Source organism: Sander lucioperca, chromosome 6 (assembly GCF_008315115.2).
Source record: "Sander lucioperca isolate FBNREF2018 chromosome 6, SLUC_FBN_1.2, whole genome shotgun sequence".
Lineage (NCBI taxonomy): Eukaryota > Metazoa > Chordata > Actinopteri > Perciformes > Percidae > Sander > Sander lucioperca.
The window spans coordinates 8,295,028-8,316,338 of record NC_050178.1 but is presented as its reverse complement, the minus strand read 5'-3'; the positions used below and the strand labels follow the sequence as shown (position 1 = coordinate 8,316,338).

Genomic DNA, 21,311 nt, shown 5'->3' with positions numbered 1-21,311 from the left:
GCTATCACTAAGCTACTGTACGCTATTTATTAAGTTTCCTTTTAGCGAAATACTCAGTGAATTTAATTTCCTGTGGAAAACAGTGTAGCGTATGTCTAGGGCTTTTATTGTGAAAGGTAAGAACGAAGAGAAAGTCTCTGGTAAACGCTGCGTTTGTGATGGTTGAAAGGAGTAATAAAGCTTGCCGTCTGTACAGTCTGTGGTTCGGACAGCAGCCTCCATGTTGTTTTATGATGATCCTCAGAAGTAAACAACAACGTGATTGGTTGATGTCTATATTCGTGAAAGCTCAGAAAAATCTACCTTGTTTCGGGGGAAAAATACGTTGCTTTATTGCAGCATAATATTCACATTCTGTGTGAAAGTAAAAACAACAGTTTGAAAAAGAATATATTGACGTGCGAATTAATTGCACAAAAAAATGTCCGTGGTGTGTAATGGCCTTATACTGACATTTTCACCTATTTTAACACCTTTTATCACCCTTTAACAACAAATAAAAACAATAAATGGAACAATATATTTCCTTGTGTTCTTACATTAAAATATATCCTCTTCAAAAACGAACACCTCATGACCAACCAGCAGGGGTAGAATTTGAACCAATAATCTAAAAGTGGTGGAGCAGCATTGAATTGCAGAATATTTGGAATTTTCATTTCTTCTCTGTGCCTGGTGGTGTATTTCATTATACTTAATTACATTTTGAGTGTGGAATTCATGAATGCTATTTAAGCCGGAAAGAAATAAATTACAGAAGCAATTCATGCTGAAATGAGATAACAGCATGATCAATAAGAGCATGATCAATTATCAAGGCCAATTTCTTAATGTTATATTACCATATTGGGTAACTGGAAGGCTTTCTTAAAAGAATATCAAGACCAGTCAATATCACAGCCTTAACATGTAAAAAGGGTTGAGTTGTGTTGGAACAAAGGCCTGCCAGTACTGACCTGATGGGAGCTGTAGGACTGGCCATGCATGAGGGGAGGACACAGGCTGTACTGGAGAGGTTGTCCCAACAGAGAGTAGCGCCCATCACCTTAACAACATATAAATTACAAATTATAATCAAAATGATCCATCCTGAAAAAAACTTCAATTTAGAGTTGTATTGCCCCAGTAGAGGTCAGGTAAACCTTATCACCACAGTTTCTCTTTTTGAAGAGAGACCAGGCCAAGAGGGCAGCATGAGAACAGCGTTATGACAATGATTACACTTACGTAGAGCAGTCAAAAAGGAGATGGATGATGGATGTAATGAGGGTTTATGATATTGGCAAAGATTTCGCATTCAAGATATTTATACATTTTTTAACACAAATTGTAGAGTAAAAAACAACATCCTAAAAAGCATCCAAGTGATTAGAAATGGGTCAAAGCTAATGTAGCTCACTACAACAGTATTCTTTCATTTTGGTGTTTTATAGACAATCCAATAAGACCCGTGTCATGGTGATATTTCATGGATCCTAGACTGATGCAAGACCGTTTTAGTACGTGTAATTATGCATTCCAAACAGTGGGACTCAGTAAAGTCTTATCAGTAAAGGTATTATGGCTCTGTGTATAAATATTGGTCAGAGGACAGGGTCGAAGTAACGCCATGTGTGGGTACAGAAGGTTTGACCCGGTGGCACAGTGCCAGTTGTGTGAACCGGCTCAGGCTATTGGCTTAGGGCCAAAAGCCACCTCATGAAGTTTAGAAAGTCACTGTGGCAAAAGTCTAAGCAGGGGTTCAAGCACACAGCTGTTAACAGCTGTAAAAGTACTTTATGTTTATTTTCCTGTGAACTTAATAAGAAATCATTACAAAAATCACAACAACCTGGTACAAATTTTTGTAGTTTGGGTCATGATAACTATGCGTAAACATGTTTATTGCAGGTATTTGGTACTGCTGTATCTGTGCACAAGATATCTGTGTATGCATTTGAACCTTCACTCTTCTTGTTAATTTACCTTGAGCTGGTCCTCCTGGCCGGGGAAACTGGGAAATGAGTGGTAATGGTCCCAGGCCTGGACAGACGCTGCTGACGCTGCCAGAGGGAGACGGGGTGGGAGACTGAGTAGGGGAGGCCAGGGGACTCGTCAGCTGGTTACTGGCCTGAACAAAAAGAGAAATAAAAAGGAAAAAAAGGAAAAAGATGAAATACTGTGACATGAGGTCTGTCATTCCTATTCTACCTGTTGACCACTAGGGGGCTGCTAACGAATGAATACATGTTGATGAACGACTGAATTTCTGAGTTACAGTCTGGATTCATTAGATCCTTCACATTTATTTACAAATAATGTCAGCCACTGGTCAAGAAGACCTTCATGTGTATTTGTGTGTACCTGTGGAGTGTTGTCTGGTTTGTAGAGCTCTCCTGGCTTGCTGGGCCTCTGCTCTATGCTGTAGTACTTGCATGGGTTCCACTGGACCAGAGGAGGGTTCTGGGAAGGCTGTGGTCCATTGGGGACGCTGAGCTGCATGACCATCACCCCAGGCCCAGGAGGCGGTACTCCTGAGAGAGCATACAGAAAGACAGGCCCACATGTAGATAAACAGCTGAAATATGGCATTTATTAGTGACTAAGGACCTAAAACAACACTGACAGGTCTCTACAGCTGGGTGAAAGTATCTGGTTGACTAAGTTAAGTCCTGGGGAGTTTGAAAATATAACGTTTAGAGTAAATTACTAATATAAATGGGTCTGAGAAACTGACCAATCAAATAGTAGTAAATGGCACAAACAAGAGCAGAGGTTGAAAGGATAAAGTGACCATCATTACGATCAACATTTACCTAAGGCCAAATGGGAGCTGACATGCAGGTTTTCCGTGATTTCTTCAAACATTTTCTATTTAAGGACATTGATTTACAAGTTCAACGTGTGAATCGTGTGTACCTCTTTCTAAACTTTACCCTGAATACCTTTCACCTGATTTTTTTTTTTTTAAAGCAGTCTTTCCCAAAGTTAGGGTCGGGACCCAAAATGGGAACCTGTTTTTATTGGGTCCCTAATCGCCAGAGTAAAATGCATAACAATGCTATGATATGTGAATAAATTTTCCTAAATAAAATAGAAGAGGAGCAATATTTTTTTTGCTACGCTGATTTGTGTTTGGGGGCTGTTTACCCCCCGTGCCCCTTTCTCTCTCTCCTTGCGAACCTTGACCTGAAAACAAGTTCATGTAATGTTGAGTGTGACTTCTGCAACTCCCTCACCTCCTCGCGTGCATGTTGAAACGAAAATACAAGTACAAGTTTTTTTTAAACTTGTACTGTGTTTTATGTGGAGAAGTGCAATGCAATACATTTCATATGCATTTTAAATTATGGTTTGTTGTGTTCTTTATCAGTAGTTCATATGGAATTCATGATGTATTTTTGTAAATTTAGGGTGACAGAATTTTTTTTTTGTGTGTGTGTTTTGAAGAACAGTTGAAAGTTTGATATCACTGAATTTATAATGCTCACAAATTAGATCAAATGAATTAAAACAAAATTAAATCTTAAAAAAGCTAAAATCATGTTCATTTAGTGGTCACAAAACGTTTAACTAATGGGCACTTTAAAAACCTGTTGACACTAAGTCTCACCTGAATATTGCTGCTGCAACTGTTGAGGGTTGCAAGGAGACGGCGACTGTGTGATTTGATACTGCTCAGAGGTGGGGGGCTGCAGGTAACCTACTGATGGGCTGCAGGATTAGACACGCACAAAGAGGGAGAAAATAAATCCATTGGGAAAGGTAATTCACACACACATATATACATACAGGAAAATAGATAGCCACACAACTTGTCCAGAAGATTAAGAAAATTATTACAACTTTCTCATGTCAATGACAATTACAACAACTTCACTGACTTTGCTATGCCTAAACTTGATGTTTAACGCATAACACATTTGACATTTTTTAATACTATTGCCCACTCATTTGTATGAATATGATGTATTCAAACATACCTTGTGCTATTCTGCTGTGTGGGAGTGATAACACTGTAGTAGACAGGCATGGGTCCTTGAACAGACTGGCTGACTGGCACCATCACCTGCTGCTGGTACTGCTGCTGCACCACCTGCTGATTTTCATTTCCCACTGGTACCTGGAGAAGTATAAAGGGTCAAGAGAAAAGATACCATTTAGGAAAAAATGACTTTGTGGTTCTTCTGACTGCTGTCAAAGCTAAAAACATTTGGAGAAACGAAGACAAGACTTACAGAGAGGGATTAACTCAAGTCCTGTTACGACGTAATTTGTACATTTAATTTGGTCAAACACTGTTGCCGTTTAAATAAAGACTGTATCCGTCTGTCCATTTTTATCTTGTTCTGTTCACGAGCATTTGGAAAAGTATACGGCAAATTTACTAAGGTTAATTTTATACGACTACTGTTTAAATACTATAGACCAATATTAGTAGTCAGAGATTTTTTTAAAATTTCTTTTTAAACCAAGGCACAGGCAGAAGTGAATGTTGGCCCTTGTATATCTGCTCTCTGGAACGGACCTGCGTCAAGAGTTTAAATATAGTCAACTCAAGCTGATTTAAAACTCTGCTGCTCAAACCTACTGTGTTTATTTTGAGCTTGCTGCAATTCTATGACTCTGGTGTAAGGATGTACATGATTATTGATATTGTATTCATCTTTCACATCAATTTTAATCAAGATTAATGGAAATACATTTCTTGGGGTCATTTAACTTGGCCTCTTTAACATAAAACTGTTGTTTGAAGTGTGCAGCAGATGGAGCTGTTCAACCGGTTAAGATGAGCCACATGTATATTGATACTGGTGGGGCTAAAGTTTTCAGCTCACCAGGCTCATTTTCTTGCCAATAACAGTAAAAACGGTTCTATTTGTGTCCTTCATTTTGTCCTACAGCTGACTTAAAACTGTCCATACCTGATATGATGGCATCTGTGGGTACTGAACCATTATGCTCTGCATTTGTCCTCCCATGCCAGTCCTCTGGGAATTGAGCAGACCAGGGTTTTGGGGCTGCTGCACACCCATCATGCCCTGATAGCTTGGTGGCTGGCTGGGCATCATGGTCTGGATACCTGATGACAGACAACAATTGAAGGAGAGAAATTAGAGTACTGTGATAAAGGAACAGTACAGTAAAAGAGAGGAAAAAAAGAGAAGAAAGGTAGTTGGGCCTTTGCCTTTGAGGTAAAAATCACAACAGCACAGAAGTAGAGTTGACTTTAACAAAACAGTTGATGATGTTTATGCCAGATTATGGTGCTTATGAGTTATCTTTGCTCCAAGGCCAAAATTGAGGCAACCTGGGTGATGGCACAATAAACCAATACATTTGTATTTTTTTAGGTTAATATATTGTATACCTTGTTTTCATAAAAAAAGAGGATGTCAGTAAACTTTATTTACACAAAATCAATGGTTTTACAACCTAGAAGTATTTGTGGATGTAATCAGAAGCCAAACAGGCTTCATTCCAATTACGTTCCCAACAATCATAAAGTAAATTCAGAAGGGTCTCAGTTCACACTTTTGAGGTTTATTTTTAGTATAAATCTTGGCCATCAGAATTCCTTTATGGTCATTGCACAACAATATATACTGAACAAAATTATAAACGCAACACTTTTGTTTTTGCCCCCATTTTTCCGGGAGGGGTCCGAAAACCAGTCAATATCTGGTGCTAAGCTGTCGCTGACGTGACCTCGATGCTCATGATCCATCTGGCAGACCACTATGAGCCAGAGTCCATCCAGATTGTCGACAATGTTTATCCGTCACTTACTGTATAAACACACAGCCAACCTCAGCAATTCCCAAATAAAAAATATTGAGGGATAAAGCTTTCAAGGTTTTCCAGAAAAGAGTTCTATTTTGGTCCAAGCATATATGACTTGGCAGAACAACGCAGGGACTAGGTTGTTTAAAATCAACCTTTTACCTGGTAGACTTAAAACCAAGTATGATTCAGCAGTTTTCTGCTGAGGGAAGACCATTATACAGTAATTAAGAGGTGTAAAGACTCACCGATATGAAACGGTATCTGTATCCGACTACACTGACTACTGCTAACGGTAGGTTTCATTTTTGGAGGGAGTGGTGAAAGTGGCTGAGAGGAATACATCGTGGATATTGTGAATTGTACTAGCTATGGTGAGTCATCTATTCACGTGTGTGTTCATAAACATGTGAGTAGACTGGCATAAATATCTATAGATATGTATTTCGTTGTGTTAAGTTTATATTGACGTTTATATGTTCTAAGATGTTCATTTAGAATATACTACATTAGCATAAAAGTCCGCTAACCACATGCTAATTCTCGCAATAGTATTATTGGGCTCATATGTGTACTCATGTAATACTGTATATGATTATTATTGGAGTGCTCACAATGGCTGTGTAATGTGGACCTATGTTTGAGTTACTAAGATTACAGCAGCAAGGAGGCTGTTTAATTTAGTATGGAGCTGATGTAGATGTTATTTGGTTATGAGTGGCAAGCTAATTAAGTTAAAGGTAGGGCTGGGCAATATAGCGATATTATATCGATATCGTGATATGAGACTAGATATCGTCTTAGATTTTGGATATCGTAATATCATGATATGACGTAAGTGTTGTCTTTTACTGGTTTTCAAGGCGGCATTACAGTAAAGTGATGTACTTTTCTGAACTTACCAGACTGTTCTAGCTGTTCTATTATTTGCCTTTACCCACTTAGTCATTATATCCACATTACTGATGATTATTTATCAAAACTCTCATTGTGTGAATATTTTGTGAAAGCAATAGTCAACACTACGATATCGTTGCAGTATCGATATCGAGGTATTTGGTCAAAAATATTGTGATATTTGATTTTCTCCATATCGCCCAGCCCTAGTTAAAGGTATACTATTAGCATGTCCTAGCTTTGCTATTTCTTTGTCCCTTTGACGAAATATATAGTTATTTGAAGGTAGGCAATGCTTCTTTTATAGAATTGGCTTATTTTAATTTATAAAGGAAAATGAATGAGTTTACATTAAACGAATATTAACTGTATCTGAATGGTGTCTCATCAAATCGCACCGATCCAACATCAAATCGCACTGAATCGGTCCATATTAAAATGTATTGTCCCTGAACCGTATCATAGCCCATGTATCTAGATACGTATCGGCAGTGGTTAAATTGGGCTGGGGCTCTCCGGGGCTCAGCCCCGGCACATAAGCCTGCTCGTTTGTGTCCGGATGTGCCTGTTTGCAGTCAGTTGCCTTCTGGAAATATGTCACATAAAATTTGATGAAAGTGATGCTTTTGAAAACATGATACTTCTGACAATAAATTCATTTTTTTTTTTTAAACGGCATGTCTATTTTGTCTCGGCGGAGCTGAGATGAGAACAATTGAAACACAGCAACAACCCGCGCAGCACTGCAGACAATTCACCACTGTGACACAAGTGTCTACGTCGGTAGGATTAACAGATAAAATGCCTTCTTCTAAGCTAAAAACCCCATTCACAGCGGTGTGTGTGTGTGTGTGTGTGTGTGTGTGGTAATACATGATTTTAGACAAATAATGTACAGGAAACACTGATATTATAAGTCTTTATGAAGTTATCTATATCCATCCATTCCATATCCATATAATTTAGGGAGAGTTTATGACAGTACAGCACAGTACAGCATACAAAAATGTACTGACCTGACTGCTGTGTGGGCTGAGGCATGGGTTGTGTGCGCTGAGCAGGATAAGACACCTGGTGGGACATGGGCTGGGTCACACGGTACTGCTGGCCTGAGTTGGGATACTGACCAGGAGGGTAGTATGACACCTGTATCTGAAAAGAAACAACAACAATATTTAGAGATTAATAAATACTCAAAGATGAGAGACTGAATGAATGATGGTGATGGGTGATGAATATACCCTCCTTTATTTTCATGTCATTGAGAACACATCATTACTTTTTTATGTATTATATACGAAATACGATCATAGCTCTTTTAAGCACAATAAACTTGCAATAACTCACTTTTTGGCCACTTGGGGTCAGCGTAAACATGCTCTGACAACATTACAAACTTGTTAGCAAACCGTTTCCTTATTACATAACCAATAGATACGAAGCAACATTAGCATTATTTGGAATCATGTGTTGGTCCACTTGATGATTTTAAGTCCAATATTCACTCTTCTTTTAGCTCTGTTTTTGGTGTCCATTACTAACTTCTCAGGAAAATAGCTGCTTTAGCTGCTAAAAACTCCACTATGTTCACCAGCGCGCCACTAACTTTCTGCCGGCGGTTTGGTGCAGGACAGGTAGTACGCAGTCAGAGCAAAGAAAACAGCTGCCTGCTGTGGCACACTCGACATTGACATTCGAGACAGTTGGCAGTGATTGAAACAAAAAAGTAACAAGTATTGGATCGGAAAACCAAAACAATGACTTGAAAGTTGCTATACAGCTTTGTGGCGCCACAACTATATGTGGCTTCAGAACTACGAGCAACCGTTTGCACAAAGGTAGTCATGTGATCTGTTTTTAATAAAATATTTTTAGATTAGACGGTTTGATTATTGCAGATTTAAGACAATGCCTATGTAACTCATATTCCTTGTCAGTGTTGTCAGCATCTAACAATGTTGGACAGCAGTTACAGAGGTCCAGTCAAGTGCCGAACGTTGAAGCTTGAACAACGTGCTGCTTATTCAACTTGGCTAAATGTAGCATACAGAATTTCTAAACGAGACATCAAATCGACAAATAGAGAGGAAGTTGAATATTAGGAGGATCGATAGTTCCAGCCTCCATCTTGATCTGCATACATGACAACATTCAGCCCATATAGAGGCTGCAGTGGTGTCAATATTTGCACTCCTGTTATCGACCACCCACACATTGAACAACACAGAACATCTTACTTTCCCAGCAAATGCTGTTTATGCAAGTATTGAAATCCAAGAGTTAGGATAATACAGGAAGGTGTGTAGGGTGATAAAAGGCATGAAAAGACGCTGTCTATATAGGCCAGAGCTTAGATCTACAAAATAAAAGCGCAGAATATGAAAGCTATTAAAAAAACAGAAAATGGGAGAGGTGTATTAATAAAAAGAAAAAGGTTGTACAGTGCAGTAACATGCCATTTGTAAGATTGCAAAGAGTTGGTATGAAAATCCCATATAAGCAAACACGTGGACAAAAAAAACAAAACACATAAAAGCATAGCAACTACTGGTTTGCACTGCTTTTTGAGTACTGTAAAATGTGCACCTGATTCCAGTAAACCATCATCTCTCCATCACATCTAATGTAAAAAAGTTAGTCTGGCACTGTGAGTGTACTTCATTAGTGTTTGTATGCTCTAATTGACAAGGCATAAAAAAAAATTGTTTGGTTCTGGTTGGTTGTCAGTTGAGGTCATGGGTCGGTAGGGAATTTTTTATTTTAATTTTTTTCCCCAGTGGCAGCAAGGGATAGGTAGGATTTTTTTTTTTCCTTTACAGTAGTGATGGATACTCTATTTTTTCATAGCATAGCCTACCTGTTACTGCATGTACAGTTGTCACTTAGTAAATTGAAAACATGGTGAGGCATCATTCACGTGCATATTAAGTAGCCACATGTATCCGTTTTGGTCTTATACATCCACAGGTTTACCGCTCCAGCAGAGAGGATGGTTCGTTTAGATAGCAGCTAAGTTTACAAGAGTTTGTCCAAAATTCAAGATCTGTTGCAAACTAAGATAAACAGTTAGACTACAAACTGACATCTTTCATTTTAGCTTGTTTGTAAAAAGTCGCTATTTGCAGAGTAGAGCTGTGTTCGCATAGTGCGGTGGACAGCGCAGACAGAGCAGACTGAAATATTGGTTTCTACATGTTTATGCTTGTAGAACAGGTAGGTGGTTATTGATGAGTATTGACTTTTTAATCATGGGTTTATTGTAGGCTACTTACAGTAACGAGTGTAGCGTTAGTTCATCTGCGCCAGCGGCAGTAAATAATGTATAATCTGTATCGTTTCCAATCAGTTACATGTGCTGCGTGAAGTAACGCACACACATCGGCTCTGCTGTGTGTGTGTGTGTGTGTGTGTGTGTGTAGTGCGGGCAGTGCGGGCGTCTATCTTCCATAATGCAATGCTTGTATCCAAATGAATTGTGTTGTGAAGTTGTCATTAGCTTCACTGCTGTTAGCTACCTCCATTGAGCCACAGGGACTTGCTGTAAGTTTAGAGCACTCTAAAAGGTGTTTACCTTTCATTTGATTGTGTTTGCTTGCTACGTTGCCATCCTCTTGAACGACATTAAACACAACATATAGTTCATGAGTGGTTTCATCTGCCCTGTTTAACGTGTTGAAGCTCCCCGGCGGCGCAGTAGCGCTGTCGCTGGCCGGTGAGTGCTGCTTGAAGGCGCCGTCCTCACACTGCTGCCGCAAAACTGGACACAGCAACGTTAAGTGCCGCTGTGGCGACATCTGGTCCTCTTCCAGCATTGCTGGAGGACAACAGGCATCTTGCATCGCAAGAGTGCTGTACAAAAATGTAATTATAGTTCGCCTCAAACTTTTTATTTGGGTATTTATTTAATTCGTATCATTTCTTCCACAAGCTCATAAAATAAATTTGGGTCGCGCATAAATTTACAGGGTCGGTCAGAAACCGGAACCAAACAAATATTTTTGTTAGGCCCAAGCTGCTTTAGGGAGACACGACTGACCCCAGATTCCCTTCATACAAACACAACTCTATTGCAAATTAAAAAAGTTATTTAGTCACTTCAGCTATTAAAAACTCTACTAAACAGACCATCTTCCTTTACAACGTAGCCCCAGAGCAACATTGCAGGGTCTAATGTGTCCCACAGGGTGTTTAATGGCCAGGTCAATTTAGTTCTCTCTACTCAAATGAATTATAATAACTACTTTATGGATTCAAGCAGAAGCCTGAGGGAGGGAAGGAAGAGTGTGAGCGACAGAGAGTGAGAGAACTCATTATTGTCACCGCCTCTGCAATCGGAAGAATGTGACAGGCGAGTTGTCTGACTGAGACTGAGCTTGTTAAGGTGACACGCGGTACTATGGGTGCAAACTCCCCCACTGGGTGAATCCTGCTACTTCACAGGAATCACATTCCTGATATGTCACCCCTAACACTTTGAGTTTATAAAAGAAAACCTTTTAAATTTATTTATAGCATTTGCATTACTAGTTATTTTTTACCGTAACGTGTTATTTTACGGGTTCGTAATTTCCTAGGAAGTTTAGAGACTATTGTCTCTACTATTGTCTTGCACCCGGCGCAGCGCAAAGCCCGACGCAGTTGTCAATTTCCCGTCCAGCGCCCGCGTCGTTTAAATAGCAAATGCACGTGCGCTCATCTGTGCGCCCATGGGCGTGCTGGTCTTACAGGGAGGTGTGTTCAGGTGCATTCTTGGCGTATTGCTAGCTTGAGGCAGTGGAAAGTGATCACGCCATTGACCAACAAAAACCTGGTCTAAAGTCAATAACACAGCATTTCATTGTTATTTTAACAGCGCATTAGTAAAAGGCACCTAGGCTCGTACACAGCGCGCGCACACTATGCTTGTTACGCACACAGGGACTCGCAGCAGCACACAAACGTGCAAAAGATTAAAAATAAATATATTACAATGTAAAAAAGTATTATAATATGATCTGCTCGCACGCTTTCACTTCACGCACGAGCAGATCAGTTTCTTCTCCTGAAAATCTCTCCTTCCTGCTTAGCAAATCCACCATCATAATAGGAATGCGCCAAGGTACAAACGCGCCTGACTTTGGAAGGGAATGGGAGATGACACTCTGATTGGTTTATTGCATGTTACAACCAAAACACACCTATGATTAATTAAGACACTAAGTACAACCCTTTTGAACCATGTGCCTGGTGCACAGACCGCTTCACGCCGTGAGCTTAGATCGTTAAAAAAGGGCCCAAGGTCATTTTAAAAGAGTTATAAGTAAAGTAGCGACAATGTTACATTGGTACAATCCAATTAATGGCTCCGCTAGTGCAGGGCTCGACAGTGCGAGCGTTTCATTCACATTTATTTAATTCAGAGATGCGGCAGCCAGTAGCTCTCATAAACTTTTTGTTTTAATTTGTTGTCTTTTGTGTTGTTGTTACTGGAGCACAGACGTGTGTGTCTCAGATGAAATGTAACCACACCGCGGCCACTTTTAGGCTTGTCTTTATACAACCCCATTGCATTATGTTGCAGTGAGCATTGTCTGGCATTCATTCAGGCAGTGCACAGCAGAGAGCCGAACATGCAAAAGCGTAAAAAGTTACTTCTCTGTACAGCTTTACTGTTAAGGGAGATGACTGAATATGCTCCTATAAATATGCTGTGTAACCCTCGTTTAACAACTTTAGAGTCCCCAGGTTATGCATTGCTAAGAGATGAATCATGAATGACTCTTGTTCTTGCTGTTTAGTTTCTGTAATGAAAAACCACCATAAGACTGTCATATCACCCATACTACATAAAAGAAAGCAAACAAGTTTATCTCTCTGTATCTGTATTATATATATCGACTCAATATCGTTATTGCGATATCACGTTGCGCGATATCGTACCGAAAGTCTCGCGATAATTAAGCGATATTTTGTTTGCGTTGCATCCCGCCCGACATGTACCCAAAGAGTATAGAAGCAACAAGAGGCGAAACTCAATGGAACGTTGTGTTGCATTCAGTCAAAGATGGCGGAGCTGCAACGTTCCATTGCAAGCTGCAGCATAACATTCTATTGAGTTTCGCCTCTTGTTACGTCTATACTCTTTGATGCACCTCTCAAAAAATACACATCACTTGGTAGCGTTGCATTTCCCCTGACTCATTTCCAGGTTCTCCTTCTCCATAAACAACATGAAATCAAGGAGAGGGTTAACTTTTCTTGCTCCAGATTTCCCACCGTGGTCAGAAAGAACAGGGGAGACACTTTGTTTCTCTCACTATAACTCTAGAGTCGCTACTACCGCCGAAGAAAATCGGCGTCACTCTCTCACTTCTTCCTTGCTCTACCACACACACACACACACACACACACACACACACACACACACACACACACCCACCGGCTTGACGCACACACCAGCGCACAAGTATAAACATCAGCTGCGTGGAGCCTCCGCAGAACCATAAATCAGTGAAGAAATAGACAGAGACAACAAAACGAAGCAAAAGAAAAGAAAGGACCTAAAGAGAGAGCGAAGGGAGCCAGTGGAGCAAAAAGAACAGAAAAGTAAGAAAATGAGCGTTGCTCTGGGAGACGACGAAATAACAGAGATTGAAGAGGAAACTTTAGTGGCCAAAAGTAATGCCTCCTCTGTAGCTTGGAAATACTTTGGCTTTAAGCAAGCAGATGTTGCATTGCATTGTTTTTTATACTGTAGTGTATATACAACCAGTACAACATGTCCTCTTCTATAGACATGCTCTTTATTTATTTTATACTGTCCAACCAGTAAAACACGTCCTGTTCTGTAGACACATGTTGTACCAGTCCAATATGACCGTCAGTTGAAATAAACTTTGTGTCGTAAGAAAACTTGTTTTATTTGTTATAAATCTATTTTGATGCATTTTCCCATAACTTTAGTAATTTTACGTTTAATATTATATCATAATATTGAAATTAATATTGATATCGCAATGTTCCATCCATCCATCTTCGTCCGCTTATCCGGTATCGGGTCGCGGGGGTAGCAGCTCCAGCAGGGGACCCCAAACTTCCCTTTCCCGAGCCACATTAACCAGCTCCGACTGGGGGATCCCGAGGCGTTCCCAGGCCAGGTTGAAGATATAATCCCTCCACCTAGTCCTGGGTCTTCCCCGAAGCCTCCTCCCAGCTGGACGCGCCTGGAACACCTCCCTAGGGAGGCGCCCAGGGGGCATCCTTACCAGATGCCCGAACCACCTCAACTGGCTCCTTTCGACGCGAAGGAGCAGCGGCTCTACTCCGAGCTCCTCACGGATGACTGAGCTTCTCACCCTATCTCTAAGGGAGACGGCAGCCACCCTCCTGAGGAAACCCATTTCGGCCGCTTGTACCCTGGATCTTGTTCTTTCGGTCATGACCCAGCCTTCATGACCATAGGTGAGGGTAGGAACGAAAACTGAAATGTAGATGAACCTGAAACGAGTCCGACTTACTGCCGAGAACACGGACACAGCTCTCGCTTTGGTCGTACAGAGATTGGATGGCCCTGAGAAGGGACCCCCTCACCCCATACTCCCGCAGCACCTCCCACAGTATCTCCCGGGGGACCCGGTCATACGCCTTCTCCAGATCCACAAAGCACATGTAGACCGGTTGGGCATACTCCCAGGCTCCCTCCAGGATCCTTGCAAGAGTAAAGATCTGGTCCGTTGTTCCACGACCAGGACGGAATCCGCATTGTTCCTCTTCAACTTGAGGTTCGACTATTGACCGAACCCTCCTTTCCAGCACCTTGGAGTAGACTTTACCGGGGAGGCTGAGAAGTGTGATACCCCTGTAATTGGCACACACCCTCTGGTCCCCCTTTTTGAAAAGGGGAACCACCACCCCGGTCTGCCACTCCTTAGGCACCGTCCCCGACTTTCACGCAGTGTTGAAGAGGGGTGTCAACCAAGTCAACCCCTCCACACCCAGAGCTTTAAGCATTTCTGGACGGATCTCATCAATCCCTGGGGCTTTGCCACTGTGGAGTTGTTTAACTACCTCAGCAACTTCCACCAGGGAAATTGACGACAATCCCCCATCATCCTCCAGCTCTGCCTCTACCATAGAGGGCGTATTAGTCGGATTTAGGAGTTCCTCAAAGTGCTCCTTCCACCGCCCTATTACCTCCTCAGTTGAGGTCAACAGCGTCCCATCCGTCCCACTGTACACAGCTTGGATGGTTCCCCGCTTCCCCCTCCTGAGGTGGCGAACGGTTTTCCAGAAGCACCTTGGTGCCGACCGAAAGTCCTTCTCCATGTCTTCTCTGAACTTCTCCCACACCCGCTGCTTTGCCTCTTTCACGGCAGAGGCTGCAGCCCTTCGGGCCCTTCGGTACCTTGCAACTGCCTCCAGAGTCCTCTGGGATAACATATCCCGGAAAGACTCCTTCTTCAGTCGGACGGCTTCCCTGACCACCGGTGTCCACCACGGTGTTCGTGGGTTACCGTCCCTTGAGGCACCTAAGACCCTAAGACCACAGCTCCCCGCCGCAGCTTCAGCAATGGAAACTTTGAACATTGTCCACTCGGGTTCAATGCCCCCAGCCTCCACAGGGATGCACGAAAAGCTCCGCCGGAGGTGTGAGTTGAAAGTCTGTCGGACAGGGGCCTCCTCCAGACGTTCCCAATTCACCCGCACTACCCGTTTGGGTTTACCAGGTCTGTCCAGAGTCTTCCCCCACCCTCTGACCCAACTCACCACCAGATAGTTGACAGCTCTGCCCCTCTCTTCACCCAAGTGTCCAAAACATACGGCCTCAGATCAGATGAAACGATTATAAAATCAATCATTGACCTTTGGCCTAGGGTGCTCTGGTACCAAGTACACTTATGAGCATCCCTATGTTCGAACATGGTGTTCGTTATAGACAATCCATGACTAGCACAGAAGTCCAACAACAAACAACCACTCTGGTTTAGATCAGGGAGGCCGTTCCTCCCAATCACGCCTCTCCATGTGTCTCCATCATTGCCCACGTGCGCGTTGAAGTCCCCCAGCAGAACTATGGAGTCCCCCACTGGAGCCCCATACAGGACTCCATTCAAGGTCTCCGAGCTCTTGTTTGGTGCATACGCACAAACAACAGTCAGAGTTTCCCCCCCCACAACCCGCAGGCGTAGGGAGGCGACCCTCTCGTCCACCGGGGTAAACTCCAACGTAGCGGCGCTCAGCCGGGGACTTGTGAGTATCCCCACACCCGCCTGGCGCCTCACACCCTGGGCAACTTCGGAGAAGAAAAGAGTCCAACCCCTATCCAGGAGTATGGTTCCAGAACCGAGACTGTGCGTAGAGGTAAGCCCCACCAGATCCAACTGGTAGCGCTCCACCTCCCGCACAAGTTCCGGCTCCTTCCCCCACAGAGAGGTGACGTTCCATGTCCCCAGAGCCAGCGTCTGCTGCCCGGGTCTGGTCCGTCGAGGCCCCTGACCTTCACTGCCACCCATGTGGCAGCGCACCCGACCCCAGCGGTTCCTCCCACAGGTGGTGGGTCCATGGGTTGGAGAGAGAGGTGCCACGTAGCTTTTTTCGGGCTGTGCCCGGCCGGACTCCGTGGCAAACCCGGCCATCAGGCGCTCGCTGACGGGCCCTCCATCTGGGCCTGGCTCCAGACGGGGGCCCTGGGCTTCCTCCGGGCAGGGTCACATCATCTCTACCTCGTTTTTTCATAGGCTTTTTGAACCATTCTTTGTCTGGCCCCTCACCTGAGACCACTTTGCCTTGGGAGACCCTACCAGGAGCACAAAGCTCCAGACATCACAGCCCTCAGGTTCATAGGGACACACAAACCTCTCCACCACGATAAGGTGATGGTTCCCGCAATATTCATTATCGATATCGCAATATTACATTTTTTCAATATTGTGCACCCCTAATCTGTATGTTAATAAGGTGCAGCGATGATCACACTGTGTACCCTTCTCTTTCATCAACGTGTCTTTACATTAACACTCATTAATATGCAAGGAATATGATCCTCCACAGTGGCAAAAATCTGAAGGAAGCAGGAACAGTCTGATATGAATGGAAATAGTGTCAGCGTGTTTGAAATGAATTCAAATCTAAAAGGAGAAATTTACTCTTTCACACATACATAATATTAACGGAATAAAATACTTGAATTCTGCCAGTCCACATCAAATCCACCACAATCAAGTTCTCTGTTACCAGAAATGTCATCAGCTCTTTCTGGAATAGTGTTTGTCCAAAGCAGTAATGCAACTCTTCTATTCACAAAATGTAGTGACATGAATGCTCTCAAGTGGTTCTTAGGCTACATTTACACTGAGTTTTGAGCCAAAAGCGATCTCCTTTTTAAAGGTTTAAGGTTTTTAAGTTCAGTAGAACTAATCTCCGTTTAAACTAACACGCCCAAACCGCATATCTCATCAACATTCTCGTATACTCGTATACGTTCTTTTGTTTAGTGTTGCCTCTCATGTATCCATTTACCCTACATATGAATGCCTGTGAATTATGCAAGCCTGACTTGCAATACAAAAGAAGGGTACAGTATTATAGCATTTTGTATTGACCCGGGGCCAATTTCTATTATAATGATAATACAAAAATACATTTATCATGTTTGCCATACAAGTAAATACCTGGCCAGTCAAAGTGCCAAGCAGGTGAGGTCCCAAAATCAAAATCAAAATATTCATTGCTACAACACTATCACTTTTTCAGAAATAATTCTATCTGGTACTCTAAAGTAATTCAAACAAAACCTTAAACCTATGTCTGATGCCTTTTTATCACAACCTGTGAGGAGTGGCGTACCTGTTGAGGTGGAGGGGGCTGCATGTAGCCTTGTGGGGGTGGTGGGGCCTGCATGACGGGCTGGGATGGAGGAGGTGGTGGAGGTGGAGGATGGGGGTGTCCAGCGGCAGGCTGGTAGCCAGACGGAGGAGGCATGGGCTGACCCGTGGTAGCCATGATGTAGCCGGTCTGAGGAGGGGGGTGCTGGGACAGCACCGTGGGAGGAGCCTGATACATAGGTGGAGGCTCAGGGTTCTCACTGGAGCCCTGCCGACTCAGCGTCATCTGGCTGAATTGGGGCGCCAGCTCTTCTCCCTGGGAGGAATGGGAATGATGTCACTGGTGGGTTTTGATTGCCACTACACTAAATACATGTACACAATTATTTGTATCTAGATTACACAGTATTTAATACATGTATAATACAATTAACAACTGCAAATTACACTCACAGTACTCTGATACAGAGACACAACAGAACAGTAGCAGGCATTAGTGGCCATAAAGTGCATTATACCAAGTCACTGTATGCACCATCTACATATAGATTAGATAGAATACCACTTTTTTTTTTTTACATTTGGGTACTTGCCGAAACTGAGCATCGACACGAGTACTCAATATTCCCTCACAGGTCCGAGAGTGTTTTCAGACACACAGATAATTTTGGCCAGCTCTGATATTGTTAATTAGAACAAAGCAGTTTTTTCAAAGTACCATGCATTTTTTCTATACAAAGATCAGTGCCCATGGGCTGATATCAATAAAATAAATCATATAATTCCTGATCAAAATACTGAGTGAAGTTTAGAAAGAAAGAAGAAAGCAAAGTACGATGACATCATTCACGTGCATATTAAGTAGCCATGTGGATTTACCGCTCCAGTGAGAGAGGATGGTTTGTTTACCCAGCAGCTAAGTTCACAACATTATGTCCAAATTTAAAGACTCTTGGCAAACTATATAAACAGACTACAAACCGACAGCTTTCGTTTTAGCTTGTATGTAAAAATATTTGCTAGTGGCAGAGTAGCACTGTGGTTGTTAAAACAGCTTCTTCATGTTTATGCCTGTTAAGCTGATGAGAGACATTGGGCTAACACTGCTACTCCAAATATCAGTGGTGAAGCTTACAGTCAACAGGTTGCTGATGTGCTTTCTCAAAAATCCATGCAGCTTTGGAAACATGGTTTCTGTGATGTGGTTACGGCTGGAAATCTCATACCTCGGCTCAAGTACACTGAGACGACGTCGAAACCCAGTATTATTAACGACTGACAATGGCTGGTCGTCAAATGCAATCATGTATTGGGTAACAGCCTCTGTTATTTTTACAGCCAAAAATCTCTAAATGGCTAGCACTGCTTCTCTTCCGCCGCCTTTACCTGCTCGACGGAGATGTTAATGTCCCGTTGCTATGGAGGTGGTATCAGGTGTGGTATTATCGGAATAATATTATGATTACAAGTACGAGTACATGTGCACGGCATCGGACCGATACCAGATACTGGCATCGGTGCATATATATATATATATACACACAGTGAGGAAAATAAGTATTTGAACACCCTGCTATTTTGCAAGTTCTCCCACTTAGAAATCATGGAGGGGTCTGAAATTGTCATCGTAGGTGCATGTCCACTGTGAGAGACATAATCTAAAAAAAAAAATCCAGAAATCACAATGTATGATTTTTTAACTATTTATTTGTATGATACAGCTGCAAATAAGTATTTGAACACCTGTCTATCAGCTAGAATTCTGACCCTCAAAGACCTGTTAGTCTGCCTTTAAAATGTCCACCTCCACTCCATTTATTATCCTAAATTAGATGTACCTGTTTGAGGTCGTTAGCTGCATAAAGACACCTGTCCACCCCATACAATCAGTAAGAATCCAACTACTAACATGGCCAAGACCAAAGAGCTGTCCAAAGACACTAGAGACAAAATTGAACCTCCACAAGGCTGGAAAGGGCTACGGGGAAATTGCCAAGCAGCTTGGTGAAAAAAGGTCCACTGTTGGAGCAATCATTAGAAAATAGAAGAAGCTAAACCTGACTGTCAATCTCCCTCGGACTGGGGCTCCATGCAAGATCTCACCTCGTGGGGTCTCAATGATCCTAAGAAAGGTGAGAAATCAGCCCAGAACTACACGGGAGGAGCTGGTCAATGACCTGAAAAGAGCTGGGACCACCGTTTCCAAGGTTACTGTTGGTAATACACTAAGACGTCATGGTTTGAAATCATGCATGGCACGGAAGGTTCCCCTGCTTAAACCAGCACATGTCAAGGCCCGTCTTAAGTTTGCCAATGACCATTTGGATGATCCAGAGGAGTCATGGGAGAAAGTCATGTGGTCAGATGAGACCAAAATAGAACTTTTTGGTCATAATTCCACTAACCGTGTTTGGAGGAGGAAGAATGATGAGTACCATCCCAAGAACACCATCCCTACTGTGAAGCATGGGGGTGGTAGCATCATGTTTTGGGGGTGTTTTTCTGCACATGGGACAGGGCGACTGCACTGTATTAAGGAGAGGATGACCGGGGCCATGTATTGCGAGATTTTGGGGAACAACCTCCTTCCCTCAGTTAGAGCATTGAAGATGGGTCGAGGCTGGGTCTTCCAACATGACAATGACCCGAAGCACACAGCCAGGATAACCAAGGAGTGGCTCTGTAAGAAGCATATCAAGGTTCTGGCGTGGCCTAGCCAGTCTCCAGACCTAAACCCAATAGAGAATCTTTGGAGGGAGCTCAAACTCCGTGTTTCTCAGCGACAGCCCAAAAACCTGACTGATCTAGAGAAGATCTGTGTGGAGGAGTGGGCCAAAATCCCTCCTGCAGTGTGTGCAAACCTGGTGAAAAACTACAGGAAATGTTTGACCTCTGTAATTGCAAACAAAGGCTACTGTACCAAATATTAACATTGATTTTCTCAGGTGTTCAAATACTTATTTGCAGCTGTATCATACAAATAAATAGTTAAAAAATCATACATTGTGATTTCTGGATTGTTTTTTTTTTAGATTATGTCTCTCACAGTGGACATGCACCTACGATGACAATTTCAGACCCCTCCATGATTTCTAAGTGGGAGAACTTGCAAAATAGCAGGGTGTTCAAATACTTATTTTCCTCACTATATATATATATATATATATATATATATATATATATATATACACACATATATATATACATATATATATATATACATATATATATATATACATATATATATATATATATATATATATATATATATATATATATTTCTAATCTTACAAAACCAATTTCATCACTTTGCATGTAGTACAATAAGAATGTGTTTGGCAGTTCTGTACAAAGTCAAGGCGATTCCCGAATGTAATGGTGGCTAGATTGCGAGCTAAAGCTAAAACACACAGTACTGCAGTTGGTCGATCTTCACAACTGATTGTGGGTTTGACAAAAAACAAGAGCATTTCCCAAAATATTCGAGGAAAGCTCCTTTAAGGTTTGGGTCTATACGAACTCTCATCTGGTCACAGCTCATGTGTCAAAACATGTTCACTTTGCTGATTAGGATGAGAGCACTGCAATTTCAATATTTGCATTGATTTATTTACTACAAAATGTACATTACACATTAGTTACATTCGGTCACCTAGGATTACATTAAAATTTTCTCCAAAATGTTATTAAAATCTGTTAACCCAGTTAAATTTTTTTCTGGATTCAGTTGTTTTAAAAAAAATATATATAAATCAGTGTATATTCAAAGAATGTAAATAAAGCCATGGTAATAACCATGAATTTGCTTCCAAAAAAGTACTACAGTGTATACTAATATAAAGTGCTTGG

General features: G+C 42.1%; 1 protein-coding gene across 20 annotated transcripts in view; it reads right to left on the bottom strand.

The window, feature by feature from the left end:
• The window catches only part of LOC116051373 (R3H domain-containing protein 2), a 79,950-nt gene that overhangs the window by 3,015 nt on the left and 55,624 nt on the right, over window positions 1-21,311 (bottom strand). For all 20 annotated transcript variants that reach the window (XM_031301732.2, XM_031301743.2, XM_036001872.1 and 17 more), the window contains 8 exons: window positions 17,485-17,778; window positions 7,677-7,812; window positions 4,905-5,062; window positions 3,963-4,102; window positions 3,593-3,693; window positions 2,344-2,513; window positions 1,966-2,110; window positions 957-1,045 (listed from right to left, as the gene is read on the bottom strand). In XM_031301732.2, the coding sequence (XP_031157592.1) occupies window positions 957-1,045; window positions 1,966-2,110; window positions 2,344-2,513; window positions 3,593-3,693; window positions 3,963-4,102; window positions 4,905-5,062; window positions 7,677-7,812; window positions 17,485-17,778 (1,233 nt within the window). The remainder of the gene's footprint in view (window positions 1-956; window positions 1,046-1,965; window positions 2,111-2,343; window positions 2,514-3,592; window positions 3,694-3,962; window positions 4,103-4,904; window positions 5,063-7,676; window positions 7,813-17,484; window positions 17,779-21,311) is intronic.